Below are 16,963 nucleotides of genomic sequence, written 5' to 3'. Positions count from 1 at the left end.
TCCACCACTATACATGAGGTCAACAATTTAAAATGTAAGTATTATTACCCATAAACTAAAGAAGGTATCCATTAGTAATTATGAATTTGGCCCTTTGAGGTGTTGAGCCCGGTGCCTGATACAAGGCCATGTGCTACCTGCTCAGGCACCATAGTTCTCTGCTTCAACGGCAGGGGGGAAAGAGGAAAAGAAGATTTATATTCAGGCAACAACCAACAAGGACTGAATTACATAGTCTGGGTAAACAAATAATTATGGGTGTAGCTTGCTTTTTGTGGCGGTTACTACCCCGAATCAATTAAGCCTGATACTTCACTTGGAATACATATCCAGCACAACTCACTGCTTCAAAGGCAGGGGGGAATAAAGAAAAGAGGAATTCTATTCAGACAACAACCAACAAGGATTGAATGGCACAGGCTGGGTAAACAAATAAGCATGGGAATAGCTTGCTTATTGCAGCAGTTACTACCCCTAACCAATTAAGCTAGATACTATGAGAAAAAAAAAATGTGTGAAAACTTGCTGGGCAGTCTGGATGGGCAGTTTGGTCTTCTTCTGCCGTCATTTCTATGTTTCTATAGCTTTACAGTTTTAGAGAAAGGATCAAACCTCAGTAAATGCCACCTGTGATCTCAGCCTGAGGGCAGTACGGCTGCACTGTGATGTCAAACTGCATTAGAATATTACAAGATGATTCTCAATGGCCTGCACTGTATGCAGATTACACCGGCTATGATAGTCCATATAGGGTGGGATTTAAAACCGGGGCATCCATAGGCAGTAGTGCCCCCAACACTCAGAATGTAGGGTGGGGGATCTCCCTATAAACACAGCCCCTCCTCCTATTGCTCCTACCCAGAAACTCTCCCCCCCCCCCCTTGGCATCCCCCTCACCTCTGCCGCTGATCCTGCAGAGTGACCCCACCCTGCAGCAATTCCATCAAGAAACTTCAGCGTGGGCTCTGTGAGCCACTATGTGTAGGGTTGCTCCCATGTTTCTCTTAAGGACAGTCACTGCCGCTCCGGGCAGTTATCCCCAAGCCAGATGATAACCCATAAAAATTGCAGCTAGCAACATTTTTTACTGGGTGATGAGTTTTCTTGAAAGTTCAGAAAGTGCTGCTTGACATACATTGCTCCAGTTCTCAAAGGGAAATGAACAGCATTGCTACCCTTTGACAATGAGCAGACACAAAGGGTGCACGTTAAAAGCATCCCCAAACGTCGCACCTGCTATTTGTATGGGTAGCTAAGCAAGAGCAAAATAGCGCAAATGTTTTTGGAAATCGTATGTGCTGTTATCCTCCCCCACCTAAGCACACCCACAGGCACACCATTTTTTAATGTGAGAAAAAGTATTTGTATTTTGGAAGCTGCACGGGACTTTTAGCTGCATTCGAGGGGACAATTTTGAGTCAGACCCTTTTACCTGCAGAAATGCCTTTGAAAACTGCATTCCCTAACTAGCAGACTGCATACCAATGGCAACGGTATCTCGGAATTTACTGTCATACCATCATATTTCACTATGACATTTCATTTCTGGGACACAAATGTGTTTTGCATCATGGAAAGCACTGTCTACCTAGCCACGCCCGCCATTATGAATCAAAATAAATCAGGACTCTTCTGTGCTGATTCTTATCAGAACAATGTGCAGGGATCACGCTGATAAGGACACTGTGAATTCAGCAAGGACAGCTGAAGACTAAACTCAGGGAAGACAGAAAAAAAAACCAACCCCAAGGGGTGTGGCCATGGTACAACACAAAATACGAAAAACCAAAAAGACTAAGAATCCACTTCTTTAAAACTGTATTCACCCGATATGCTGATAATTATTTAAGAATTATAATATTTTTGATAGGACCGCATCAGCAAGCCAGGCAACGGCAGTGGGGTAACTTGCCGTCCGGACTACTCGTCACTTGCGGCGTTATTGTTAATGAATTGAAAGTCTGTATTTAAATGAATAAATGCATAAGTGTCATTTGTTCCTTCATATTGTGATTGAAGAATAAAGCCCGACAACGGCTGGTGTTTCGCGATGAAAATCGCTTCTTCAGGAGTCAATTGCATGAATTTCAATAGATGTAGAACAGATGCTTCATCCCGGACAATGCTGTCTCTCATACGTAAATCTTGTAAGATTTACATATGAGAGACGTATGGTTTTTCGTATTTACAGTAACAAGACAAGTTGTGGTTCTTTTCTGTGTTTGTTTTGTCACATGGTACAACACACACAGGCCGATTCAGTAAAGTCCGCGGGAGAGCGGACGAACGCCCGCTCTCCCGGCGCGCGCACCGGCCACTCACCGGCGAGCGCGATTCAGTATTTAAATTAGGTGGTGCGGTAGAAACAGGCAAAAGGAAGCGCTAGGGACACTAGCGCGTCCATAGCCCCTCCTTTTAGCCCGGAGCGGCGGCTGTCAGCAGGTTTGACAGCCGAAGCTCAATTTTGCCGGCGTCAGTTCTCAAGCCTGCTGACAGCCACGGGCTCGGAAACCGGACGCCAGCAAAATTGAGCGTCCAGTTTTTGGCCCGACAGCTGCCAGCCCATTTTCAATTTTTTTTTTTACTTTTTTTACTCTTCGGGACCTCCGACTTAATATCGCCATGATATTAAGTCGGAGGGTGCACAGAAAAGTAGTTTTTACTGCTTTTCTGTGCACTTTCCCGGTGCCGGCAGAAACTAGCGCCTACCTTTGGGTAGGTGCTAGTTTCTTAAAGTAAAATGTGTGGCTTGGCTGCACATTTTACTTTCTGTATCCCGCGCGCATACCTAATAGGGCCATCAACATGCATTTGCATGTTGAGGGCGCTATTAGGTGCCACGGGTTGGATGCGTGTTTTCCTCCCCTTACTGAATAAGGGGTAAGGGAAAACGTGCGTCCAAGAGCAGGTTAACAGTGCGCTCCGTTGGAGCGCACTGTACTGTATCAGCCTGACAGACAATTTACACCAAAAACTTTAAAAAAAAATATAAGCAAGAAAAATACAAATGTGCTAAACAGTAAGGAAACCTGTGAATAAGACCAGAAGAGGATGCAAGAAACTGTCAATTCATGATTTTGAGCAATCTACCTAATCCCACTTCTGCATGCGAGCTGGAAGGCTGCAGTGAGAATAGGTCTCATCTCTGAACACCCGCAGTACAAAGTGTGCCCTTCAGGTATAAGTGAACGACTTCTCGCTAACCCAAAATATTGAGATATCTTCTCTTAAACCAGGAAACCGACCTTCCAGCTTGCTGTGCCTGGTTTTTTCCCCTCAGTCAGGAAAGTGACATTTCTTCTTTTTGGTGAATGATAATATTAATGAGAGTGGGGCAGCTGATTTCTGTGTAATTGGGAAGAGGGTGACTGGGCCTTCCTGAGGGTAAGGAGGATGCCCACACCACACAAACAGGCCGATACAGTATGGACACGCTAAAAAAAAAAAGCGCGTCCGTTTCGACGCCAGCTCTCAGAACGCGCGCACAGCCACGTCTTCTGGCCGTGCGATACACAATGCAAAATGAGGGGTCGTGCTAAAAGGAGGCGTTAGGGACGATTACGCGCCCTTAGTACTTCCTTGGTCCAGGACGCTCAATTTGCATGAGCGCTATTAGGTTGGGCGGGGTTGGACGCACGTTTTCGACGCATTAAACTCCTTACTGTTAAGGGGCAGTGGAGGCGAGTCAAAAACGTGCATCCAACAGTGGGTTAAGCAGTGCTCTCAGCTGAGCGCACTTTACAGTATCGGCCTGTCTGTCTCTGAAACTTCTCTCCTTCCTGCAGGCCACAGCACGCAAGCAAGAAAAATACCCAGAAGGAATCAGCTGGTGCTGGCGGCGGGGGTGGGGGGATGCCTGACATGAAAATGTACCATGCATTTATTTTAAAGATGTATAACCTGCACACTCCAATGTTCACAGTGGGGAACAGAAAAAAAACAAAACATTCATAAAATCAAGGCATACAAACATTTATGACGGCACTAGCAAATTTACTATAGGTGCCTGAGATTTGTTATCCTCACTTTCGAGAGCTAAAGGATCTAACTCAAAAGCACCTCGGAGCAGAATGGTGTTCAGTGCCTCCCTGAATGCCTGTGTGCATTGGTCAGAGACCATAGCTGCTGCTCAGGCAAAGTGTCCCAAAAAAGAGAGAGCGCCCACGCGCACGTCTCAACCAGGTGTGCGGATCGCAGAGAGGGGACCTTCAATAGACTCCGTTGGGTGGACCTCAAGGCACAGGGAGGGTTATAGAAATGAAGAGCTGGTGCGACCCATGGTGACTGAGAATTATTTCAGAATTTATGGACAAGCAGGGCCAGCTAAAATTTGACCCTCCATTGTACAGGAAGCCAGCAGAGGGAGCAGAGAACAGGAGTGATATGATCCGTCATCTGTGATCCGGTTAGTATATGAGCAGCAGCATTTTGAATAAACTATTTGAAGGGCTCAGAGAGTACTGAGGGGAAGGCCGGTGTAAAATGAATTGCAATAATTAATACCAATAAAAAAAAAACGCTTAAAGTACCATCCGAAAATCAGCCGGAAGGAGCCTGCTCAATATGACAATCTCAGTCTTTTGTACATTAAGAGGGAGCCTGTTATGTTGCAATCATTGCTTAACTGCATATAAGCAAATAGAGATAAACTTAAAGGTGGATACCGACACAAAAAGCTGAATATCGTAGGCATGCCCTAGTGTAATACACCCTTAGTCCTACAAGCAATCTACAGAATAGCATAAGGTTAGTATTTATTTTCTTTAGAAAGAGAAAGAGAGGGGGCAGGAGAGAAGAAAGACAGAGAGGGTTGGACAGAAAGAAGAATATATTCAGAGTTACCTGGATAACTTATCTGGCTAAGTCTACTTATCCAGCTAACTTTAGGATAGCTGAATATATTCAGCGGCTAACTAGACAAGCCGCATAGCGGCTTAATATGAACATCATAGAGTCTGCCTAGCTAACGAGAACAGAGGCCGAGTTACGAGTTAGCACTGCGGAAAGGAGGGGATAGCCTATTAGCTAGAGCAGTGAGCAGGGAAGTAGAGTTCAAATCCTACTTCTACTGATGCTCCTTGTGATCTCGGGCAAGTCACTTCACCCTCCATTGTCTCAGGTGCAAACTCAAATTGTAAACTCTCTAGGGCAGGAAATTATGTCCTGTACCTTGAGTTTGGATTTGGAAATTCAATGCAAATCCACATGGAGCCTTTCTGGGAGTGCCACATCATGGAGGCTGTGCAGAGTTTTGCCGCATGCTACATGCATATGTGGGGTGTGAAGGAGAGCAAGGAGGAGTGTGGCAAGTGTTGTGAGCCAGATAAGCCATGAATGGAGAGTATCAGGTTGGTCCATCCACAGCACCAAGGGAGGATTGCAGGGTTCCAAAGCTCACAGCCATGGCAGAGTGCCTCCATCATAGGCGCATGACTCCTCCTGTAATTCTCTCTATAAAGCCGACTCCTCAGAGTGCCCAGAGTTGGAGAAGCAACAAACCTTCGTGCTGCACTAGATGCGCCTGCAGCCTAAGGTTAAGCACGTGATTCAGAAAGTGTCCCAGGCTGCGGCAGAACCCGAGGATCACAAATAGTGGGCTACGTCCTCTGAAAATGAGGCCTTCATTTGGCAGGTGCTGAAGCTCAGTGATGCACTGGAGCTATAGAGTCACATCCTTCAGCAGGACTCTGTGGCAGCCATCGATGTTCATTCACCATGAGGGCGCTTGTTGCATCTGATTCTGTTTAACCTGTTCCAAGCCTCTGGCACCTGTTGGAGATCTGGGAAGCCAGTCTCCCCATTTGTTCCTGCCTTGCAGCTATGCCATTATCTGGTGAAAGGGACTTTTTCTTGGAGATCCTCAGGGCTGGATCTGCTTCATTATGGATTCTGAGCTGTAGAATTTTGTCCAGATGTTCCAGGACCCTCATCACTGCTAAAGTAGTTAGTCACAGGTCAAATCCTGCTTGATAAAAGGCAAAATATTCTTCCTCCTAGGCGAAAGATATAGTTAAATTGGTTGTTCAATATTAAAACTGCAAAAGGAGTCCTGCCTGCTTATTTCTTATGTCTCTGCAATATGTGGTGGGAGGGTTACTAACTCCTGCTCCTGTTTCTTATAAGAGAAGGTAAAGAAATGGTTTTTGTTTTTTTTGCTAAATCTTCATTCTCACTAAGAATGACGTAATATCCATTAGTTCCTAGTCCTGAGGATGTGTGTCAGGAGGACAGATGGTAATGGAATTCTCATTAAGGTCCAACTGAATAGTAGCTAATTTATCTACCTGATAAAGTGCCAAGCCATCTAGACATTGTTCACCCAGTTGGATTATCCTACTCAAGAAATGCCCTAAGGTGCTGCCCAGTAATTATACAAAAGTTCTGTTTAATCCATCAGCATGTTGCAATGGGGGATAACCACATCTACTTCAAGAGTTACATGTGGTGAATCTAGATTTGTAGGTTCTGAGAGATTGTACAATATCTCACAATAGATAGGAAATGCTTCTGTATTCTTCTTGTTATATGTATAATATAAAAAGGGGTGAACTACATGTCTACACCTGATTTTGTTAGAGGCAAGCCTTTCTTTCAAATTATGTGCTGCATGTACTTGTGATAAGTGGCTGGAATTTACATGTCCTATCCAGTCTGTAATGGAGTTGCCACAACAGCTGGGAAAAATACTCTTCAATGTGTTCCTATTTTTTGTCATATCCTTGTGGGATGCAAAGAGTTGGGGGGGGGGGGGGGGAGGTGAGTTAACCCCTGTTACTGCTTAAAGTGGTATATCCTAGTCACCCTGTGTGGAAGGCAATAATGGTTTATCCAGGTGTGTACTCAACATGCTCCAGTAGAGGGAGCCTACCCCTCTTAGATGAGAGTTGATGGAGTTGGATGTGTTTTCTTTCAATGATGCCAGCCAGCGGATTAAGCTTCCTACAGAACAAGTTTAAATGTCAGGTAAGGTGAATGACAGCAGTGAGAAAAGAAGAATAGTGGCATTAGAGGTTAAGTGCTGGAGTTAAGTGTCATCTTCATTGTGCTCTCAAAACAGTTCAGAAGTGTTTTATTAAAGAGTCAACATTAATTACCCCTTCTGCTCTTCTATGGACTAAGTGTGCATGTGCGCCAAATCTATATAATAAAGCAAGACAGTTTGGACCTTAGTGGGCGTGTGCAGAACTGGCTAGTGATATGCATGGCATAAGGAAATTTCCCTGGCAGAGGGTAGAGCACATCTGCACCTCTACCTGAAAGACCAAGTGAATGTTCAGAACCCAAAGCCTAACGGGCAGTGTGCTGGGCAGAGAGGACAGGCTAGTACATTTAGGCTGGGGGAGGGGCAAAATGAAAGGGGGAATAAAGCACACATGGGGCCAGTGCAGTAAAGTGTGCCCCGCCTAGACTAGCACCCGATGCAATAAGATTAGGCCTCCAAAATGCGCAGCCAATAGCACCCATCACATGTAAATTCCATGTAAATGAGGCTATTCGCTAATGTCCCCCGATGCAGGAAATCGCTGGGCGCCCAATGCACACTTTTTATCGCTGCAAATTTAATTCCGGCCCCAGAGCTGGCATAAAGTCAATCCGCGAGTCAAGGTGTTCATGAGAAATTTAAAAATACGGTCCTTTGTGGTTCTTCCTTCTTAGTATTGTTGTGACACTTGAATTTACTGATGCGATGTTAAAAAATAAATGTATATTGGCTTAATTTAAAAAAAAAAAAAAAAAATTCTTCGGGACGCACAATTTAGATGCCCATAGCAAGGGCGCTTAGCTATGGGCATCTTCAACAACCTCAGCAAAATCGGCCGGAAGAAGCGGGATAAAAACGGACACACGTATTGCGTGCCCATTGCAATTGAGGGTGCCTGAAGCGTTTGAGCGCTAGGGATGCACAATCCTCCCCTAGCGCGTCCTTTTTTTTATGCAGCCCCTTATTTAAATACTGCATCAGGCATCCAGGGAATGTGGCTGCGTACGCGTTAGGAAAATGAGCACTCAATATGAGCGCTTGTTTTCAACGCACATCTTATTGCATCTGCCCCATAGATTGCATTTTCATAAGCTTGTATACTGTTTTATTACATTGCTTTCTTCTTTTAAGCGTAAGGAGCATTTTAGAAGACATTTAGCCGGGTAAATGGGCCTGGTTGAAAGTCGCCTCTTCTGCCCAGCTAACAGCACAGGCAGTGTTAGTCGGGTTAAAAAGAAACGTTGCCAGGTGGAGGGAGAGTGAACAGCATGTGCACGTCTGTGTTTTCAAACATATGCACAGTTTTGCCCCCGACTGTCTGTCTGCCCTCACGTATAGGAAGTGCCTGTTGCATGCACAGACTTTGTGGCAGCTAAGTTTTCAAAGGGATTCCACCCACCTACTTTCTCTCTGAAAATACGCTACAAGCTATGGGGGCATAAAAGTCCCCACGGGCCTTGCATCCAAACTACCCCTTGTGGGGATCATTTTCAAAACAACCTACCCCAGATTAGGCGGCCAGGAAGAGCATTAAGTTACATTCATTTTTCAAAGCACTGAAAATGACCTCATGAAATTTACCTGCACGCAATCACACCTGCTATTCCGCGCGAGGAAAATATTCAGGGAAATTTAAGGGCAGATTTTTCAAACTCCAAAAGCATCTGCTGAGTCCAGGTGAACGTCCGCATGAACAGGACATCCCCATACACTGGGCAGGCGGTCCTTTTCTGTAGGAAGAACGCTGGGCTACCAGCAGAAACGCCTTTGAAAACAACCTCCCCTGTGCATTATTTGGGCAGCAGGACTAAATTTTCATGCCCGTAAAGTTTCCTAAACCTGAAAGAAGGAGAAGAGAGGGTAACAGGGTGAAGGGAAGGGGAGGCAAGGGAAAAGAGAAATTGGAAGGGGCGAAATAAACGAAGAGGAGAAGAGTTAAGGAAAGGCAAGGAAGACAGATCACCGAGGAGTAAACTGACAGACAGAAAGGAGACCACGAGAAAAAAGACAAAGGCAAACTGGATAAAAGCAACCAGAAAATAAGAAAGTATTGGGCAGTTCCAGTTCCATATAAAATAGAAAAAAGTAAATGGTAGGTACTTAAAGAAGGAGACAAAAGGCAAACTATGAGCTGAAAAAAAAGTGTGTGCACGCGCGCATGTGTGATGTAGGTGTAGAGAGCTACTGGGGGTATGTGTGCGTGAGAACCGTTGGGGAGTGTGCCTGCGTGCTGCCCATTGTCTCCTCTGCGCATTGTCGGAGACACAGCCATTCTTTCATGGAAACAGAGCTAAGCCCTGCCTGGCTCTAGAGGGGAAATAATTTATGGGTCTCTCCATAGTAACCACGTCAGGCCAAGCTCAAGTTCTCCATGCACCACCAAGCTCCCATAGAAAAGGGGCCAGGGCTTTCAGAAACCTCGCCAGGGATGGCAGAACTTAACTCAGTTTGGCCCACGTTCAACTTTTATTCCCAAAAAAGTGCCTAAAAGCCTCAAGTTAGACTGCGGCGCAAATTTTAAACAGCACATGTTTTTCTCTAAGGTGTTCATTGCCTGCAAGTTCTTGAAGGGAAAACATATTGCATACAAAAACTAATGAAAATGTAACCCCCATTCTGGAGAGCCCTTCAGTGCACAGGGAGGGGCATGGAACTCTCAGAGGACCCTACATGGGAGCTAAGATCGGAGAATCATCGAACCCCAGGAGCTGAGGCACCCACAAGAGGAAGACCTAAAATTGCCACCACTCCTACCAAAACTGCAGCATCCGAGCCAACCTATGGCACTGGTACCCCCTGTCACATGGTAGGGGCTGAAGGCCACCGGCGCCATTTTGGTTAGTGGCAGCCGAGGCCCCGGGAGCAGCAGATCGCTCTGGGGTCCTCCACTGGACCATCGGGGGGGGGGGGGGGGGGGGGCGTCGGGAAGGTGGCACTGGGGGGGAGGCAGGGCGAATCGGGGGCTGGCTGCCTGCCGCGACGACCCCTAAGTCTCAGCGCCCTAGGCATAGGCCTAGCTCGCTTAGTGGTTCCTCCGGCCTTGCACACAGATAGTCATTAATATCAGTCATATAACGCTGAAAATCTGATGCAGGAAAAGGAACATAAAATTGTATGTCATCTGCATAAATATAATGCACCAGACACAAGTCCTTAAAAATGGAGCACAGTGGTGCAAGATTGTGCGCCGAGTGAAAAAATCCTTCCTACGATTTGTTTCAAGCCTGCCAGTTGCTGATTTCATGGAGCGTCCCCTAGTCCTAGTTTTGTCTGAAAGAATAAATAACCGTTCCCTCATGGTTTTATAACTCTCAGTCATATCCCCTTCTCCGTCATCTCTTTTTCAAGCTAAAGAGCCCTAATCTGTTTAGCCTTTTTCGTAAGGAAGCTTTTCTGTCTACTTTATCATTTCTGTATCTTTCCTATGTCTGCTCTGTCTTTTTTGAAATGGGGCAGCACAGTTGCACCATGGAACTATAGAAGGGCATTATAATATTCCCAGTTCTAATCTCTAGTCTTATTCAAATAATTCCAAACATTTTATTTGTCTTTTTGACCACTGCTGCACACGGAGCCAAAGATTACAAGGCACTGTTCATAAGGACTGCGAGGTCCTTCTTCTGGGTGGTGACTCCTGACACGGATCCCAGCATCGTGTACCCGTAGTTGGGATTATTTTTCCCTTTACACTCGCCCACATTAAATTTCAACTGCCATTTAGAAGTCCAGTGTCCTGCTCTCACAAGGTCCTTCTGCAGTTCCTCACAATCCACTGCTGTTTTAACGATTCAAAACAATTTTGTCTCATCTGCAAATTTGGTCATCTCAGTCGACATTCCTTTCTCCGGCTCATTTATGAATATGCTAAATAGCACAGGTCCCAGTACAGACCCCTGGACATTCCACTAACAACCTTTCTCCATTCGGAAAACTGACCATTTAATCCTACCCTCTGTTTCCTGTCTTTTATCCAGCTACCAATCCACAACAGGACACCGCCTCCGATCCCCTGACCTCCCAATTTCCTGAGGAGCCTCTCATGAGGGACTTTGTCAGATGCCTTCTTAAAATCCAAATACACTATATCAACCAGCTCACCTTTATCCACATATGTATTTACACCCTCAAAAAAATCTAGTAAATTGGTAAGATAAGATTTCCCTTTACAAAACCCACGTGGACTCTCCCCTATAAGCCATCTACTTATGTGGTCAGTAATTTTTAAGAATACCTTCGGCCATTTTGCCTGGCATAGATGTCAGGCTTAGCGATCTATAGTTTCCCGAATCACCTCAAAGCCTTTTTTAAAAATTGGTGTCACACTGGCGACCCTCCAGTCCTCTGAAATGCCTTCCTTTAACACCATTAATAAATAACCATCTCACTTTCAAAGAAGAATAGAAATCAAAAAAAGAATAAACCCACAAAGATTCTACCTTATAACAAACTGTGACCTTCATACAGCACTGGGTCCACAACAAGATTTGTGTTTTAAACCCAACTTTAGTGCTCATAAAATTATAATCATCGGTCACATAGTGGTTAAAAGGGTCACCAAATAAAGACGCGAGTTCAATAATGTACAAAATCAACTGCCTTAGTGCTACATAAATCCAATCAATTTTTTAGCACTTTTCTTTCATGTATAGGCAACTAAATTTTCAAAAGCACTGAAATTGTACTTATATTATATAACGCCAGGAATGAGTATAATAGAGCGGAAAAATCAACTCTCTCTGTACATAAAAAATTGTCTTCCACCTGACATTGCAATGTTTCGGAGGAGATTTCCCTCTTCAGGGGTGATGAACTGCTGACGGCTCCAATACAAAAATCCCGGTCATTCTAAACATATCAACGGCTGCATCCCTGCGTACGAGAATAAGCTCCCCCTTCCTTAGAATGTGTGCCAGTTCCTAAGAAACCTAAAACCCTCTTTCCCGCCCCATCATCTCACCCACACATTGAAAGTCTGGAGCTCGGCCTGTACATGGAACGGGGAGCCCTTCTGAGAATGCAACCCTGGAGAAGAGAGGGCTGGATTAGGGAGCAGCAGGCTCCTCTTTGCTTGGCACTGTGCTCTGTCTATTTCAGGCTCATCCACCAGCAGGGCCGGGTTTTAAGGTTTTGTCGCCCGCAGGCAGAATGCCATAGCATCTTCCCTTTTGGGGCTGTGCTAGCACATGGCCCTAAAGCAAACAGAGGCAGGCTCCTCTTTGGTTTGCATATTTGGCACCGTCAAAATTTGGAACCCTAGGTAATTGCCTATGTTGCCTAAATCTGGGCCTGTCCACCAACACCCTCCCCGCCCCCATCCGCTGCCTGGGATGGGAGGTGCTGGAGTAGGAAGCAGGGGGCTGTTCTCTGCAGCCTGAGATCCAGAGCACAGGCCAGTACAGTCATTTGGGGAGGAGGGCAGCCAGCTGTGTGCTCATTCAGCAGACCCCCCCCCCCCCCCCCCCCGCTATGCCCAGAGGTAAAAGCAGCCCTGCTGACGGACTGATGCATTGGGTAGCAGACCCTTTGCCCTCCCCAAATTCCAGCACAATCTCTACGGTCATTTTTCACTTGTCTGTGCTGAATTCATGCTTTGGGAGAATAATTTTAAAAGGCACTTACCCGGATAAATGCAGTACGTACTCATCCCGGCAGATGATCTTAGCTGAACGTTGTGCCTCTCATGCTGGTGAAAGCACGCGCGGGCTGTTACAGTGCACACACGTTTAGCTGGATTGAAAGGAGGTTTTGTCAGGGAGTGGGGCGAGGAAGGGGTACGCTAGGTCAGGGAGAGGAAGGCAATGCATACAGATGTGACTTATAATGTACAAGTGCCGTTTTACCTCTGATCGGCTGCCTGGGGATCTGGCAGGCATAAAGCTGTGCATTTCAGTAAACCCAATATACTGTGGGTAATTCTCTCACTGGGGCACGCTAGGGAAGTAAGGTTTCTACATGCCATAAATGACCGCTTCATGGAGAACTAGTCCTGGAATCGAGGAGAGCTCAAAGTGAGCAGGAAGTGTCTCTTCCAGGCAACGTTCCAAGGGAAACCGCTCTGCTGATTTTTGTCTTTGAAACTTAGCTGCTGCAAAGTGTGCACATACTGAAGTGCCCACCTCCCGACTCGCTTAGATACCGTGCCGGTAAAAGCATAAATTTCTTTCTTTTAATGGCAAAAGAGGAAAAATATGCCGGTCCAGCAGCTCTGAAAATTAGGGATTACAGTACAAGGTCCAGCCCTCCCCCTCTCTCCATTTCAACACAGGCTTTGCTATCCAGTTATTCAATAGCAGTTTTCTTTAGACCAGAAGACATTCTCAGTCGCCCTGTCTGACACAATAAGGTCTCGGAGAGCACCATGAGACTTAAAAAGCACAAAAGAAAACATTTTTTTTGCCATTATTCCTTGACTAGGAGGGGGAGGAAGCAGCCCTGGTGGGGGTGAAGACTCAAGGTCATGGGTGGAAGGACTGGTTTCTGTGAGGTCCGTTCTCCGCAGGGCTTGATCTGGTGAGAGGCTGGGGGAGGGGCTCTGAAGGACAGATGCCCTGGCCAGTGAGCTTAACTGAGGAACACGTGAAAAGACCAAGGCAACAGGGCAGTGGTTTCAAACCCGGGGGCCCACCGTCCACGAGACCATCCCAAGGAGTCTGCCGGAAGGGAAAGGCAACTGAAGTGCAGCGGCTGAGAAAAAGAGCAGGCCCGACCTCGCATCTGAGCGGCTCTGCTCCAAGGCCGCTCTCTGCCCAACCCCCTGCGAGAGAGGAGGAGAGGAAGACTGTGGCCTCCAAGAGCCCAAATCAGAGCAGCGAAGTGGCGGGGAAAGAGTGTGACCGGTCGCTGACACGAGGGCCGCCTGAAGCTGCACCCGGAGGAGAGGAAGCCGCGCTGCTGCCAGCACCTTTCAACGGCCGCTCCCCCACACGAGCGAGCGGAGGTGGAGGCTCACAGGGTGTCAGCTGCCGTATGGGCTCTGGCTGTCCTGCCAGCCTGACAGTGAGAGAGAGAAAAGCTGTACTGAGGGAGTACTAATGCCATGGGGGGGTGTAGGGCAGAACTTGGGAAGGAGCGGAGAAAGAGCCACGGGGAAGAGAGGGCAGAAGGACGAGCACTCAGGAAGGGGGGTACAGGTGGGGAAAGCATTTGGGAAGGAGCAGCGGAGAGAGGGCAGGAGGGAGGAAGAAGCACAGGAGTGAAAAGCACTCCGAGGTGTTCCTTGATAGGGAGGTGGGAGAGGACCGGGGAAGGGGCTGCTATGGAAAGAGGAGGAGGGAAGGCACTCAGGTAAAGATCAGGAGGGAAGGGAAGAAGGGCAGGAGGGAAGACCCTTTGAAAGAGCCATTGGGATGTGCAGCACTTGGAAAGGGGACATAGAGGAAGGGCGGAGCACAGGAGGGAAGGGTAAGAGGGAGAGAACCATGGAAGGGGCCACAGGAGGGGGAAGGGCAGAAGGGAAGGCATTCCAGAATGGGCCATGGATAGGGGGAATCAGGGCAGGGCGGAAAGCTCTTTGGAAGGGGAGAGGACAGGAGGGTGAGCATTCAGAAAGGGGTCCTGGGAGAAGGGCAGGAGGTAAACAACTGGAGAAGGAGCCATTGGTCAAGGAAAGCAGGGCAGGAAGGACACTTGGGAAGGGTGGAGGGCAGCACTCAGAAAGGGGCCATGAGGGGAAAGAGGGTAGAAGGAAGATCACTCAGGAAGAGGTCATGGGGAGAGACAGAACCAGAGAAGGGGGGGGTCAAAGTGGGGGAAGGGCAGGAGAAAGGAAGGGGCTGTGAGTGGAGGGAAGCCAGGCAGGAGGGAACGGGCCAGGGCAGGGCGAGAAGGGGGAGGGAGACGACTAACATCAGGCCATGGAGGGAGAGCACCATTTATAGCAGCAAGCATTCTTTATTTAATATTACATTTTATATTTATACATTTACAAATGATTGTGAAGTAAATATTATTTTTTAGCACATTAATCAATTTTCCGTACGGCATTTAACAGCAGGCAAAAATGAACGAGAAGCATGGGGGGGTGGGGGGGTGTTCGCAAACTTTTTGGAGGTTGAAAAGGGATCCACGCTCTCTATAAGGTTGGGAACCCCTGCGATAGGGGAACAACTCCAAGGATACCGTCCGAAACCCCACCCCAGGGGACCTGGACTGGTTGAAGGAGCAGTTGAAAGGGTATTGAGGCTGTCCAGCTCTCTTCCCTCAGGCACTTAGGCCTGCATTTGCTTCTGGTCTTGATCACACTCGCCCATGGATGTTAAGATCATAAGAACATAAGAAGTTGCCATACTGGGTCAGACCAAGGGTCCATCAAGCCCAGCATCCTGTTTCCAACAGAGGCCAAAACCAGGCCACAAGAACCTGGCAATTACTCAAACACTAAGAAGATCCCATGCTACTGATGCAATTAATAGCAGTGGCTATTCCCTAAGTAAACTTGATTAATAGCCATTAATGGACTTCTCCTCCAAGAACTTATCCAAACCTTTTTTGAACCCAGCTACACTAACTGCACTAACCACATCCTCTGGCAACAAATTCCAGAGCTTAACTGTGCGTTGAGTGAAAAAGAATTTTCTCAGATTAGTTTTAAATGTGCCCCATGCTAACTTCATGGAGTGCCCCCTAATCCTTCTATTATCTGAAAGTGTAAATAGCTTTGATTTAGGACTTCAACTACTGGTTCACTACTGCCGAGCTCACAGCTGTCCTATTCTCTTGTTATCTCTGTACACTGAAAGTAAAGGCTCATACTTGACCCGCTTATGTGTTTGTTCTTCAGCCAGGGGCATTGCTGGGCACAGAGAGGCCCCATGCTCTATTTGACAGTGACCCGAATCTCCCCCCACCCCACACCTTCCTGCGGCTGGGGTGCACCTCCTGTGCTGAACAAGTAAAAAAGGGACCAAAAAGTCCTGATCTTAAGACCCAAGGGAAGAGGGGCTCAGCAGGCCTTGTCCCAGATGTCATCACAGGGGGGGGGGGGGGGGGAATGGAGGGCAAATACCTTCCTTAAAATCTGTCCTGCTCCCCTCTGGTAACATGCACCTGCCTGCCCCTCTCTGTGCCCGCCAGCTGTCTTTAGCCAGCAGGCGTTAGGACTTCGGCTGCCGGCTCGGACGGGAGGCCAGAGGAACTGCACGCTGCTCAGACTCAATAGCGGCTCCTCTTCCTTACAGCTCTGTACCAGAGAATTTCACAGCTGAGACTTGTCTAACAACCTTCAGGAAACATCTGAAAGACCTTTTTATTTACCCAGGCTTTTTTGGCAGCGGGGGTTCAGGTTTATGGAGTCAGATTTCTGGCTCTTAAGCGGTTATTCTTCCCTGTCTGTCTTCGCCGAGATGATGAAAGGCCCATTTCATGACACTGGCATTACATTGCAAGGTACATTACTTTAATGGCACTTTCGGCAGGGCTTATATTTGTAACCTGACAATGTGAGTTTTTATTAGGGGTGTGCTTCCATTTGAAATGACACAGACAGTGCCAATGCCATTCTCCCTATATCATTCATGTCGTTTTGAAATAAGAAATGACAAAAAAAAAAAAAGCCACAAATTTTTTTTAAGTGCGCACTAAAAGCGATACTGAAATTCAGAGCGATATTCAGAGTTAGCCGATTAACTCTGGTCAGGCTGTAGGGCTGTCCCTAAAGTTGTCCCTAAACATACGCCGCTAGTTAGCCGGTCAGGTATAAGTAGTTAATTAGCACAGTCGCAGAGCGGCTGAATATGGACCCAATGTAAATAAATAAGTAATTCAATACCTAGGAGCAGAAAAGGGCCTCTCTGCTCCGGCCCCTCCCCTTCTTCGCTGCCTGTTGCTGTGGCGACTGGAGGGGGAGGAGCTGGGGCAGAGGCAGCAGCTACTCTCTCTCCTCTGGGAAGGCCTTACACCCCCCAGCACAATTCAGGCCAGCTGTGAGGGAGGGAGGGAGAGAGGGAGGGGAGGTGAATGCAGAAAGGGTGGTGAGGTGAGAAG

General features: G+C 47.1%; 1 protein-coding gene across 3 annotated transcripts in view; it reads right to left on the bottom strand.

Moving 5' to 3' along the window:
- Nucleotides 1-16,963, bottom strand: part of RASAL1 (RAS protein activator like 1) — a 155,687-nt gene that overhangs the window by 91,590 nt on the left and 47,134 nt on the right. The window contains exon 1 of one of the 3 annotated variants that reach the window (XM_029619601.1): nt 12,823-13,100. The exons of 1 other annotated variant lie outside the window; for it this stretch is intronic. In XM_029619601.1, coding sequence (XP_029475461.1) covers nt 12,823-12,956 — 134 coding nt within the window. In that variant the 5' untranslated portion in view covers nt 12,957-13,100. One more of the 3 variants, XM_029619603.1, reaches the window with a different exon arrangement.

This window comes from Rhinatrema bivittatum, chromosome 11 (assembly GCF_901001135.1).
Source record: "Rhinatrema bivittatum chromosome 11, aRhiBiv1.1, whole genome shotgun sequence".
NCBI classification, from domain to species: Eukaryota; Metazoa; Chordata; class Amphibia; order Gymnophiona; family Rhinatrematidae; genus Rhinatrema; species Rhinatrema bivittatum.
Note: the sequence above shows the minus strand (reverse complement) of the source record. Positions and strands in the feature narration are given on the sequence as shown.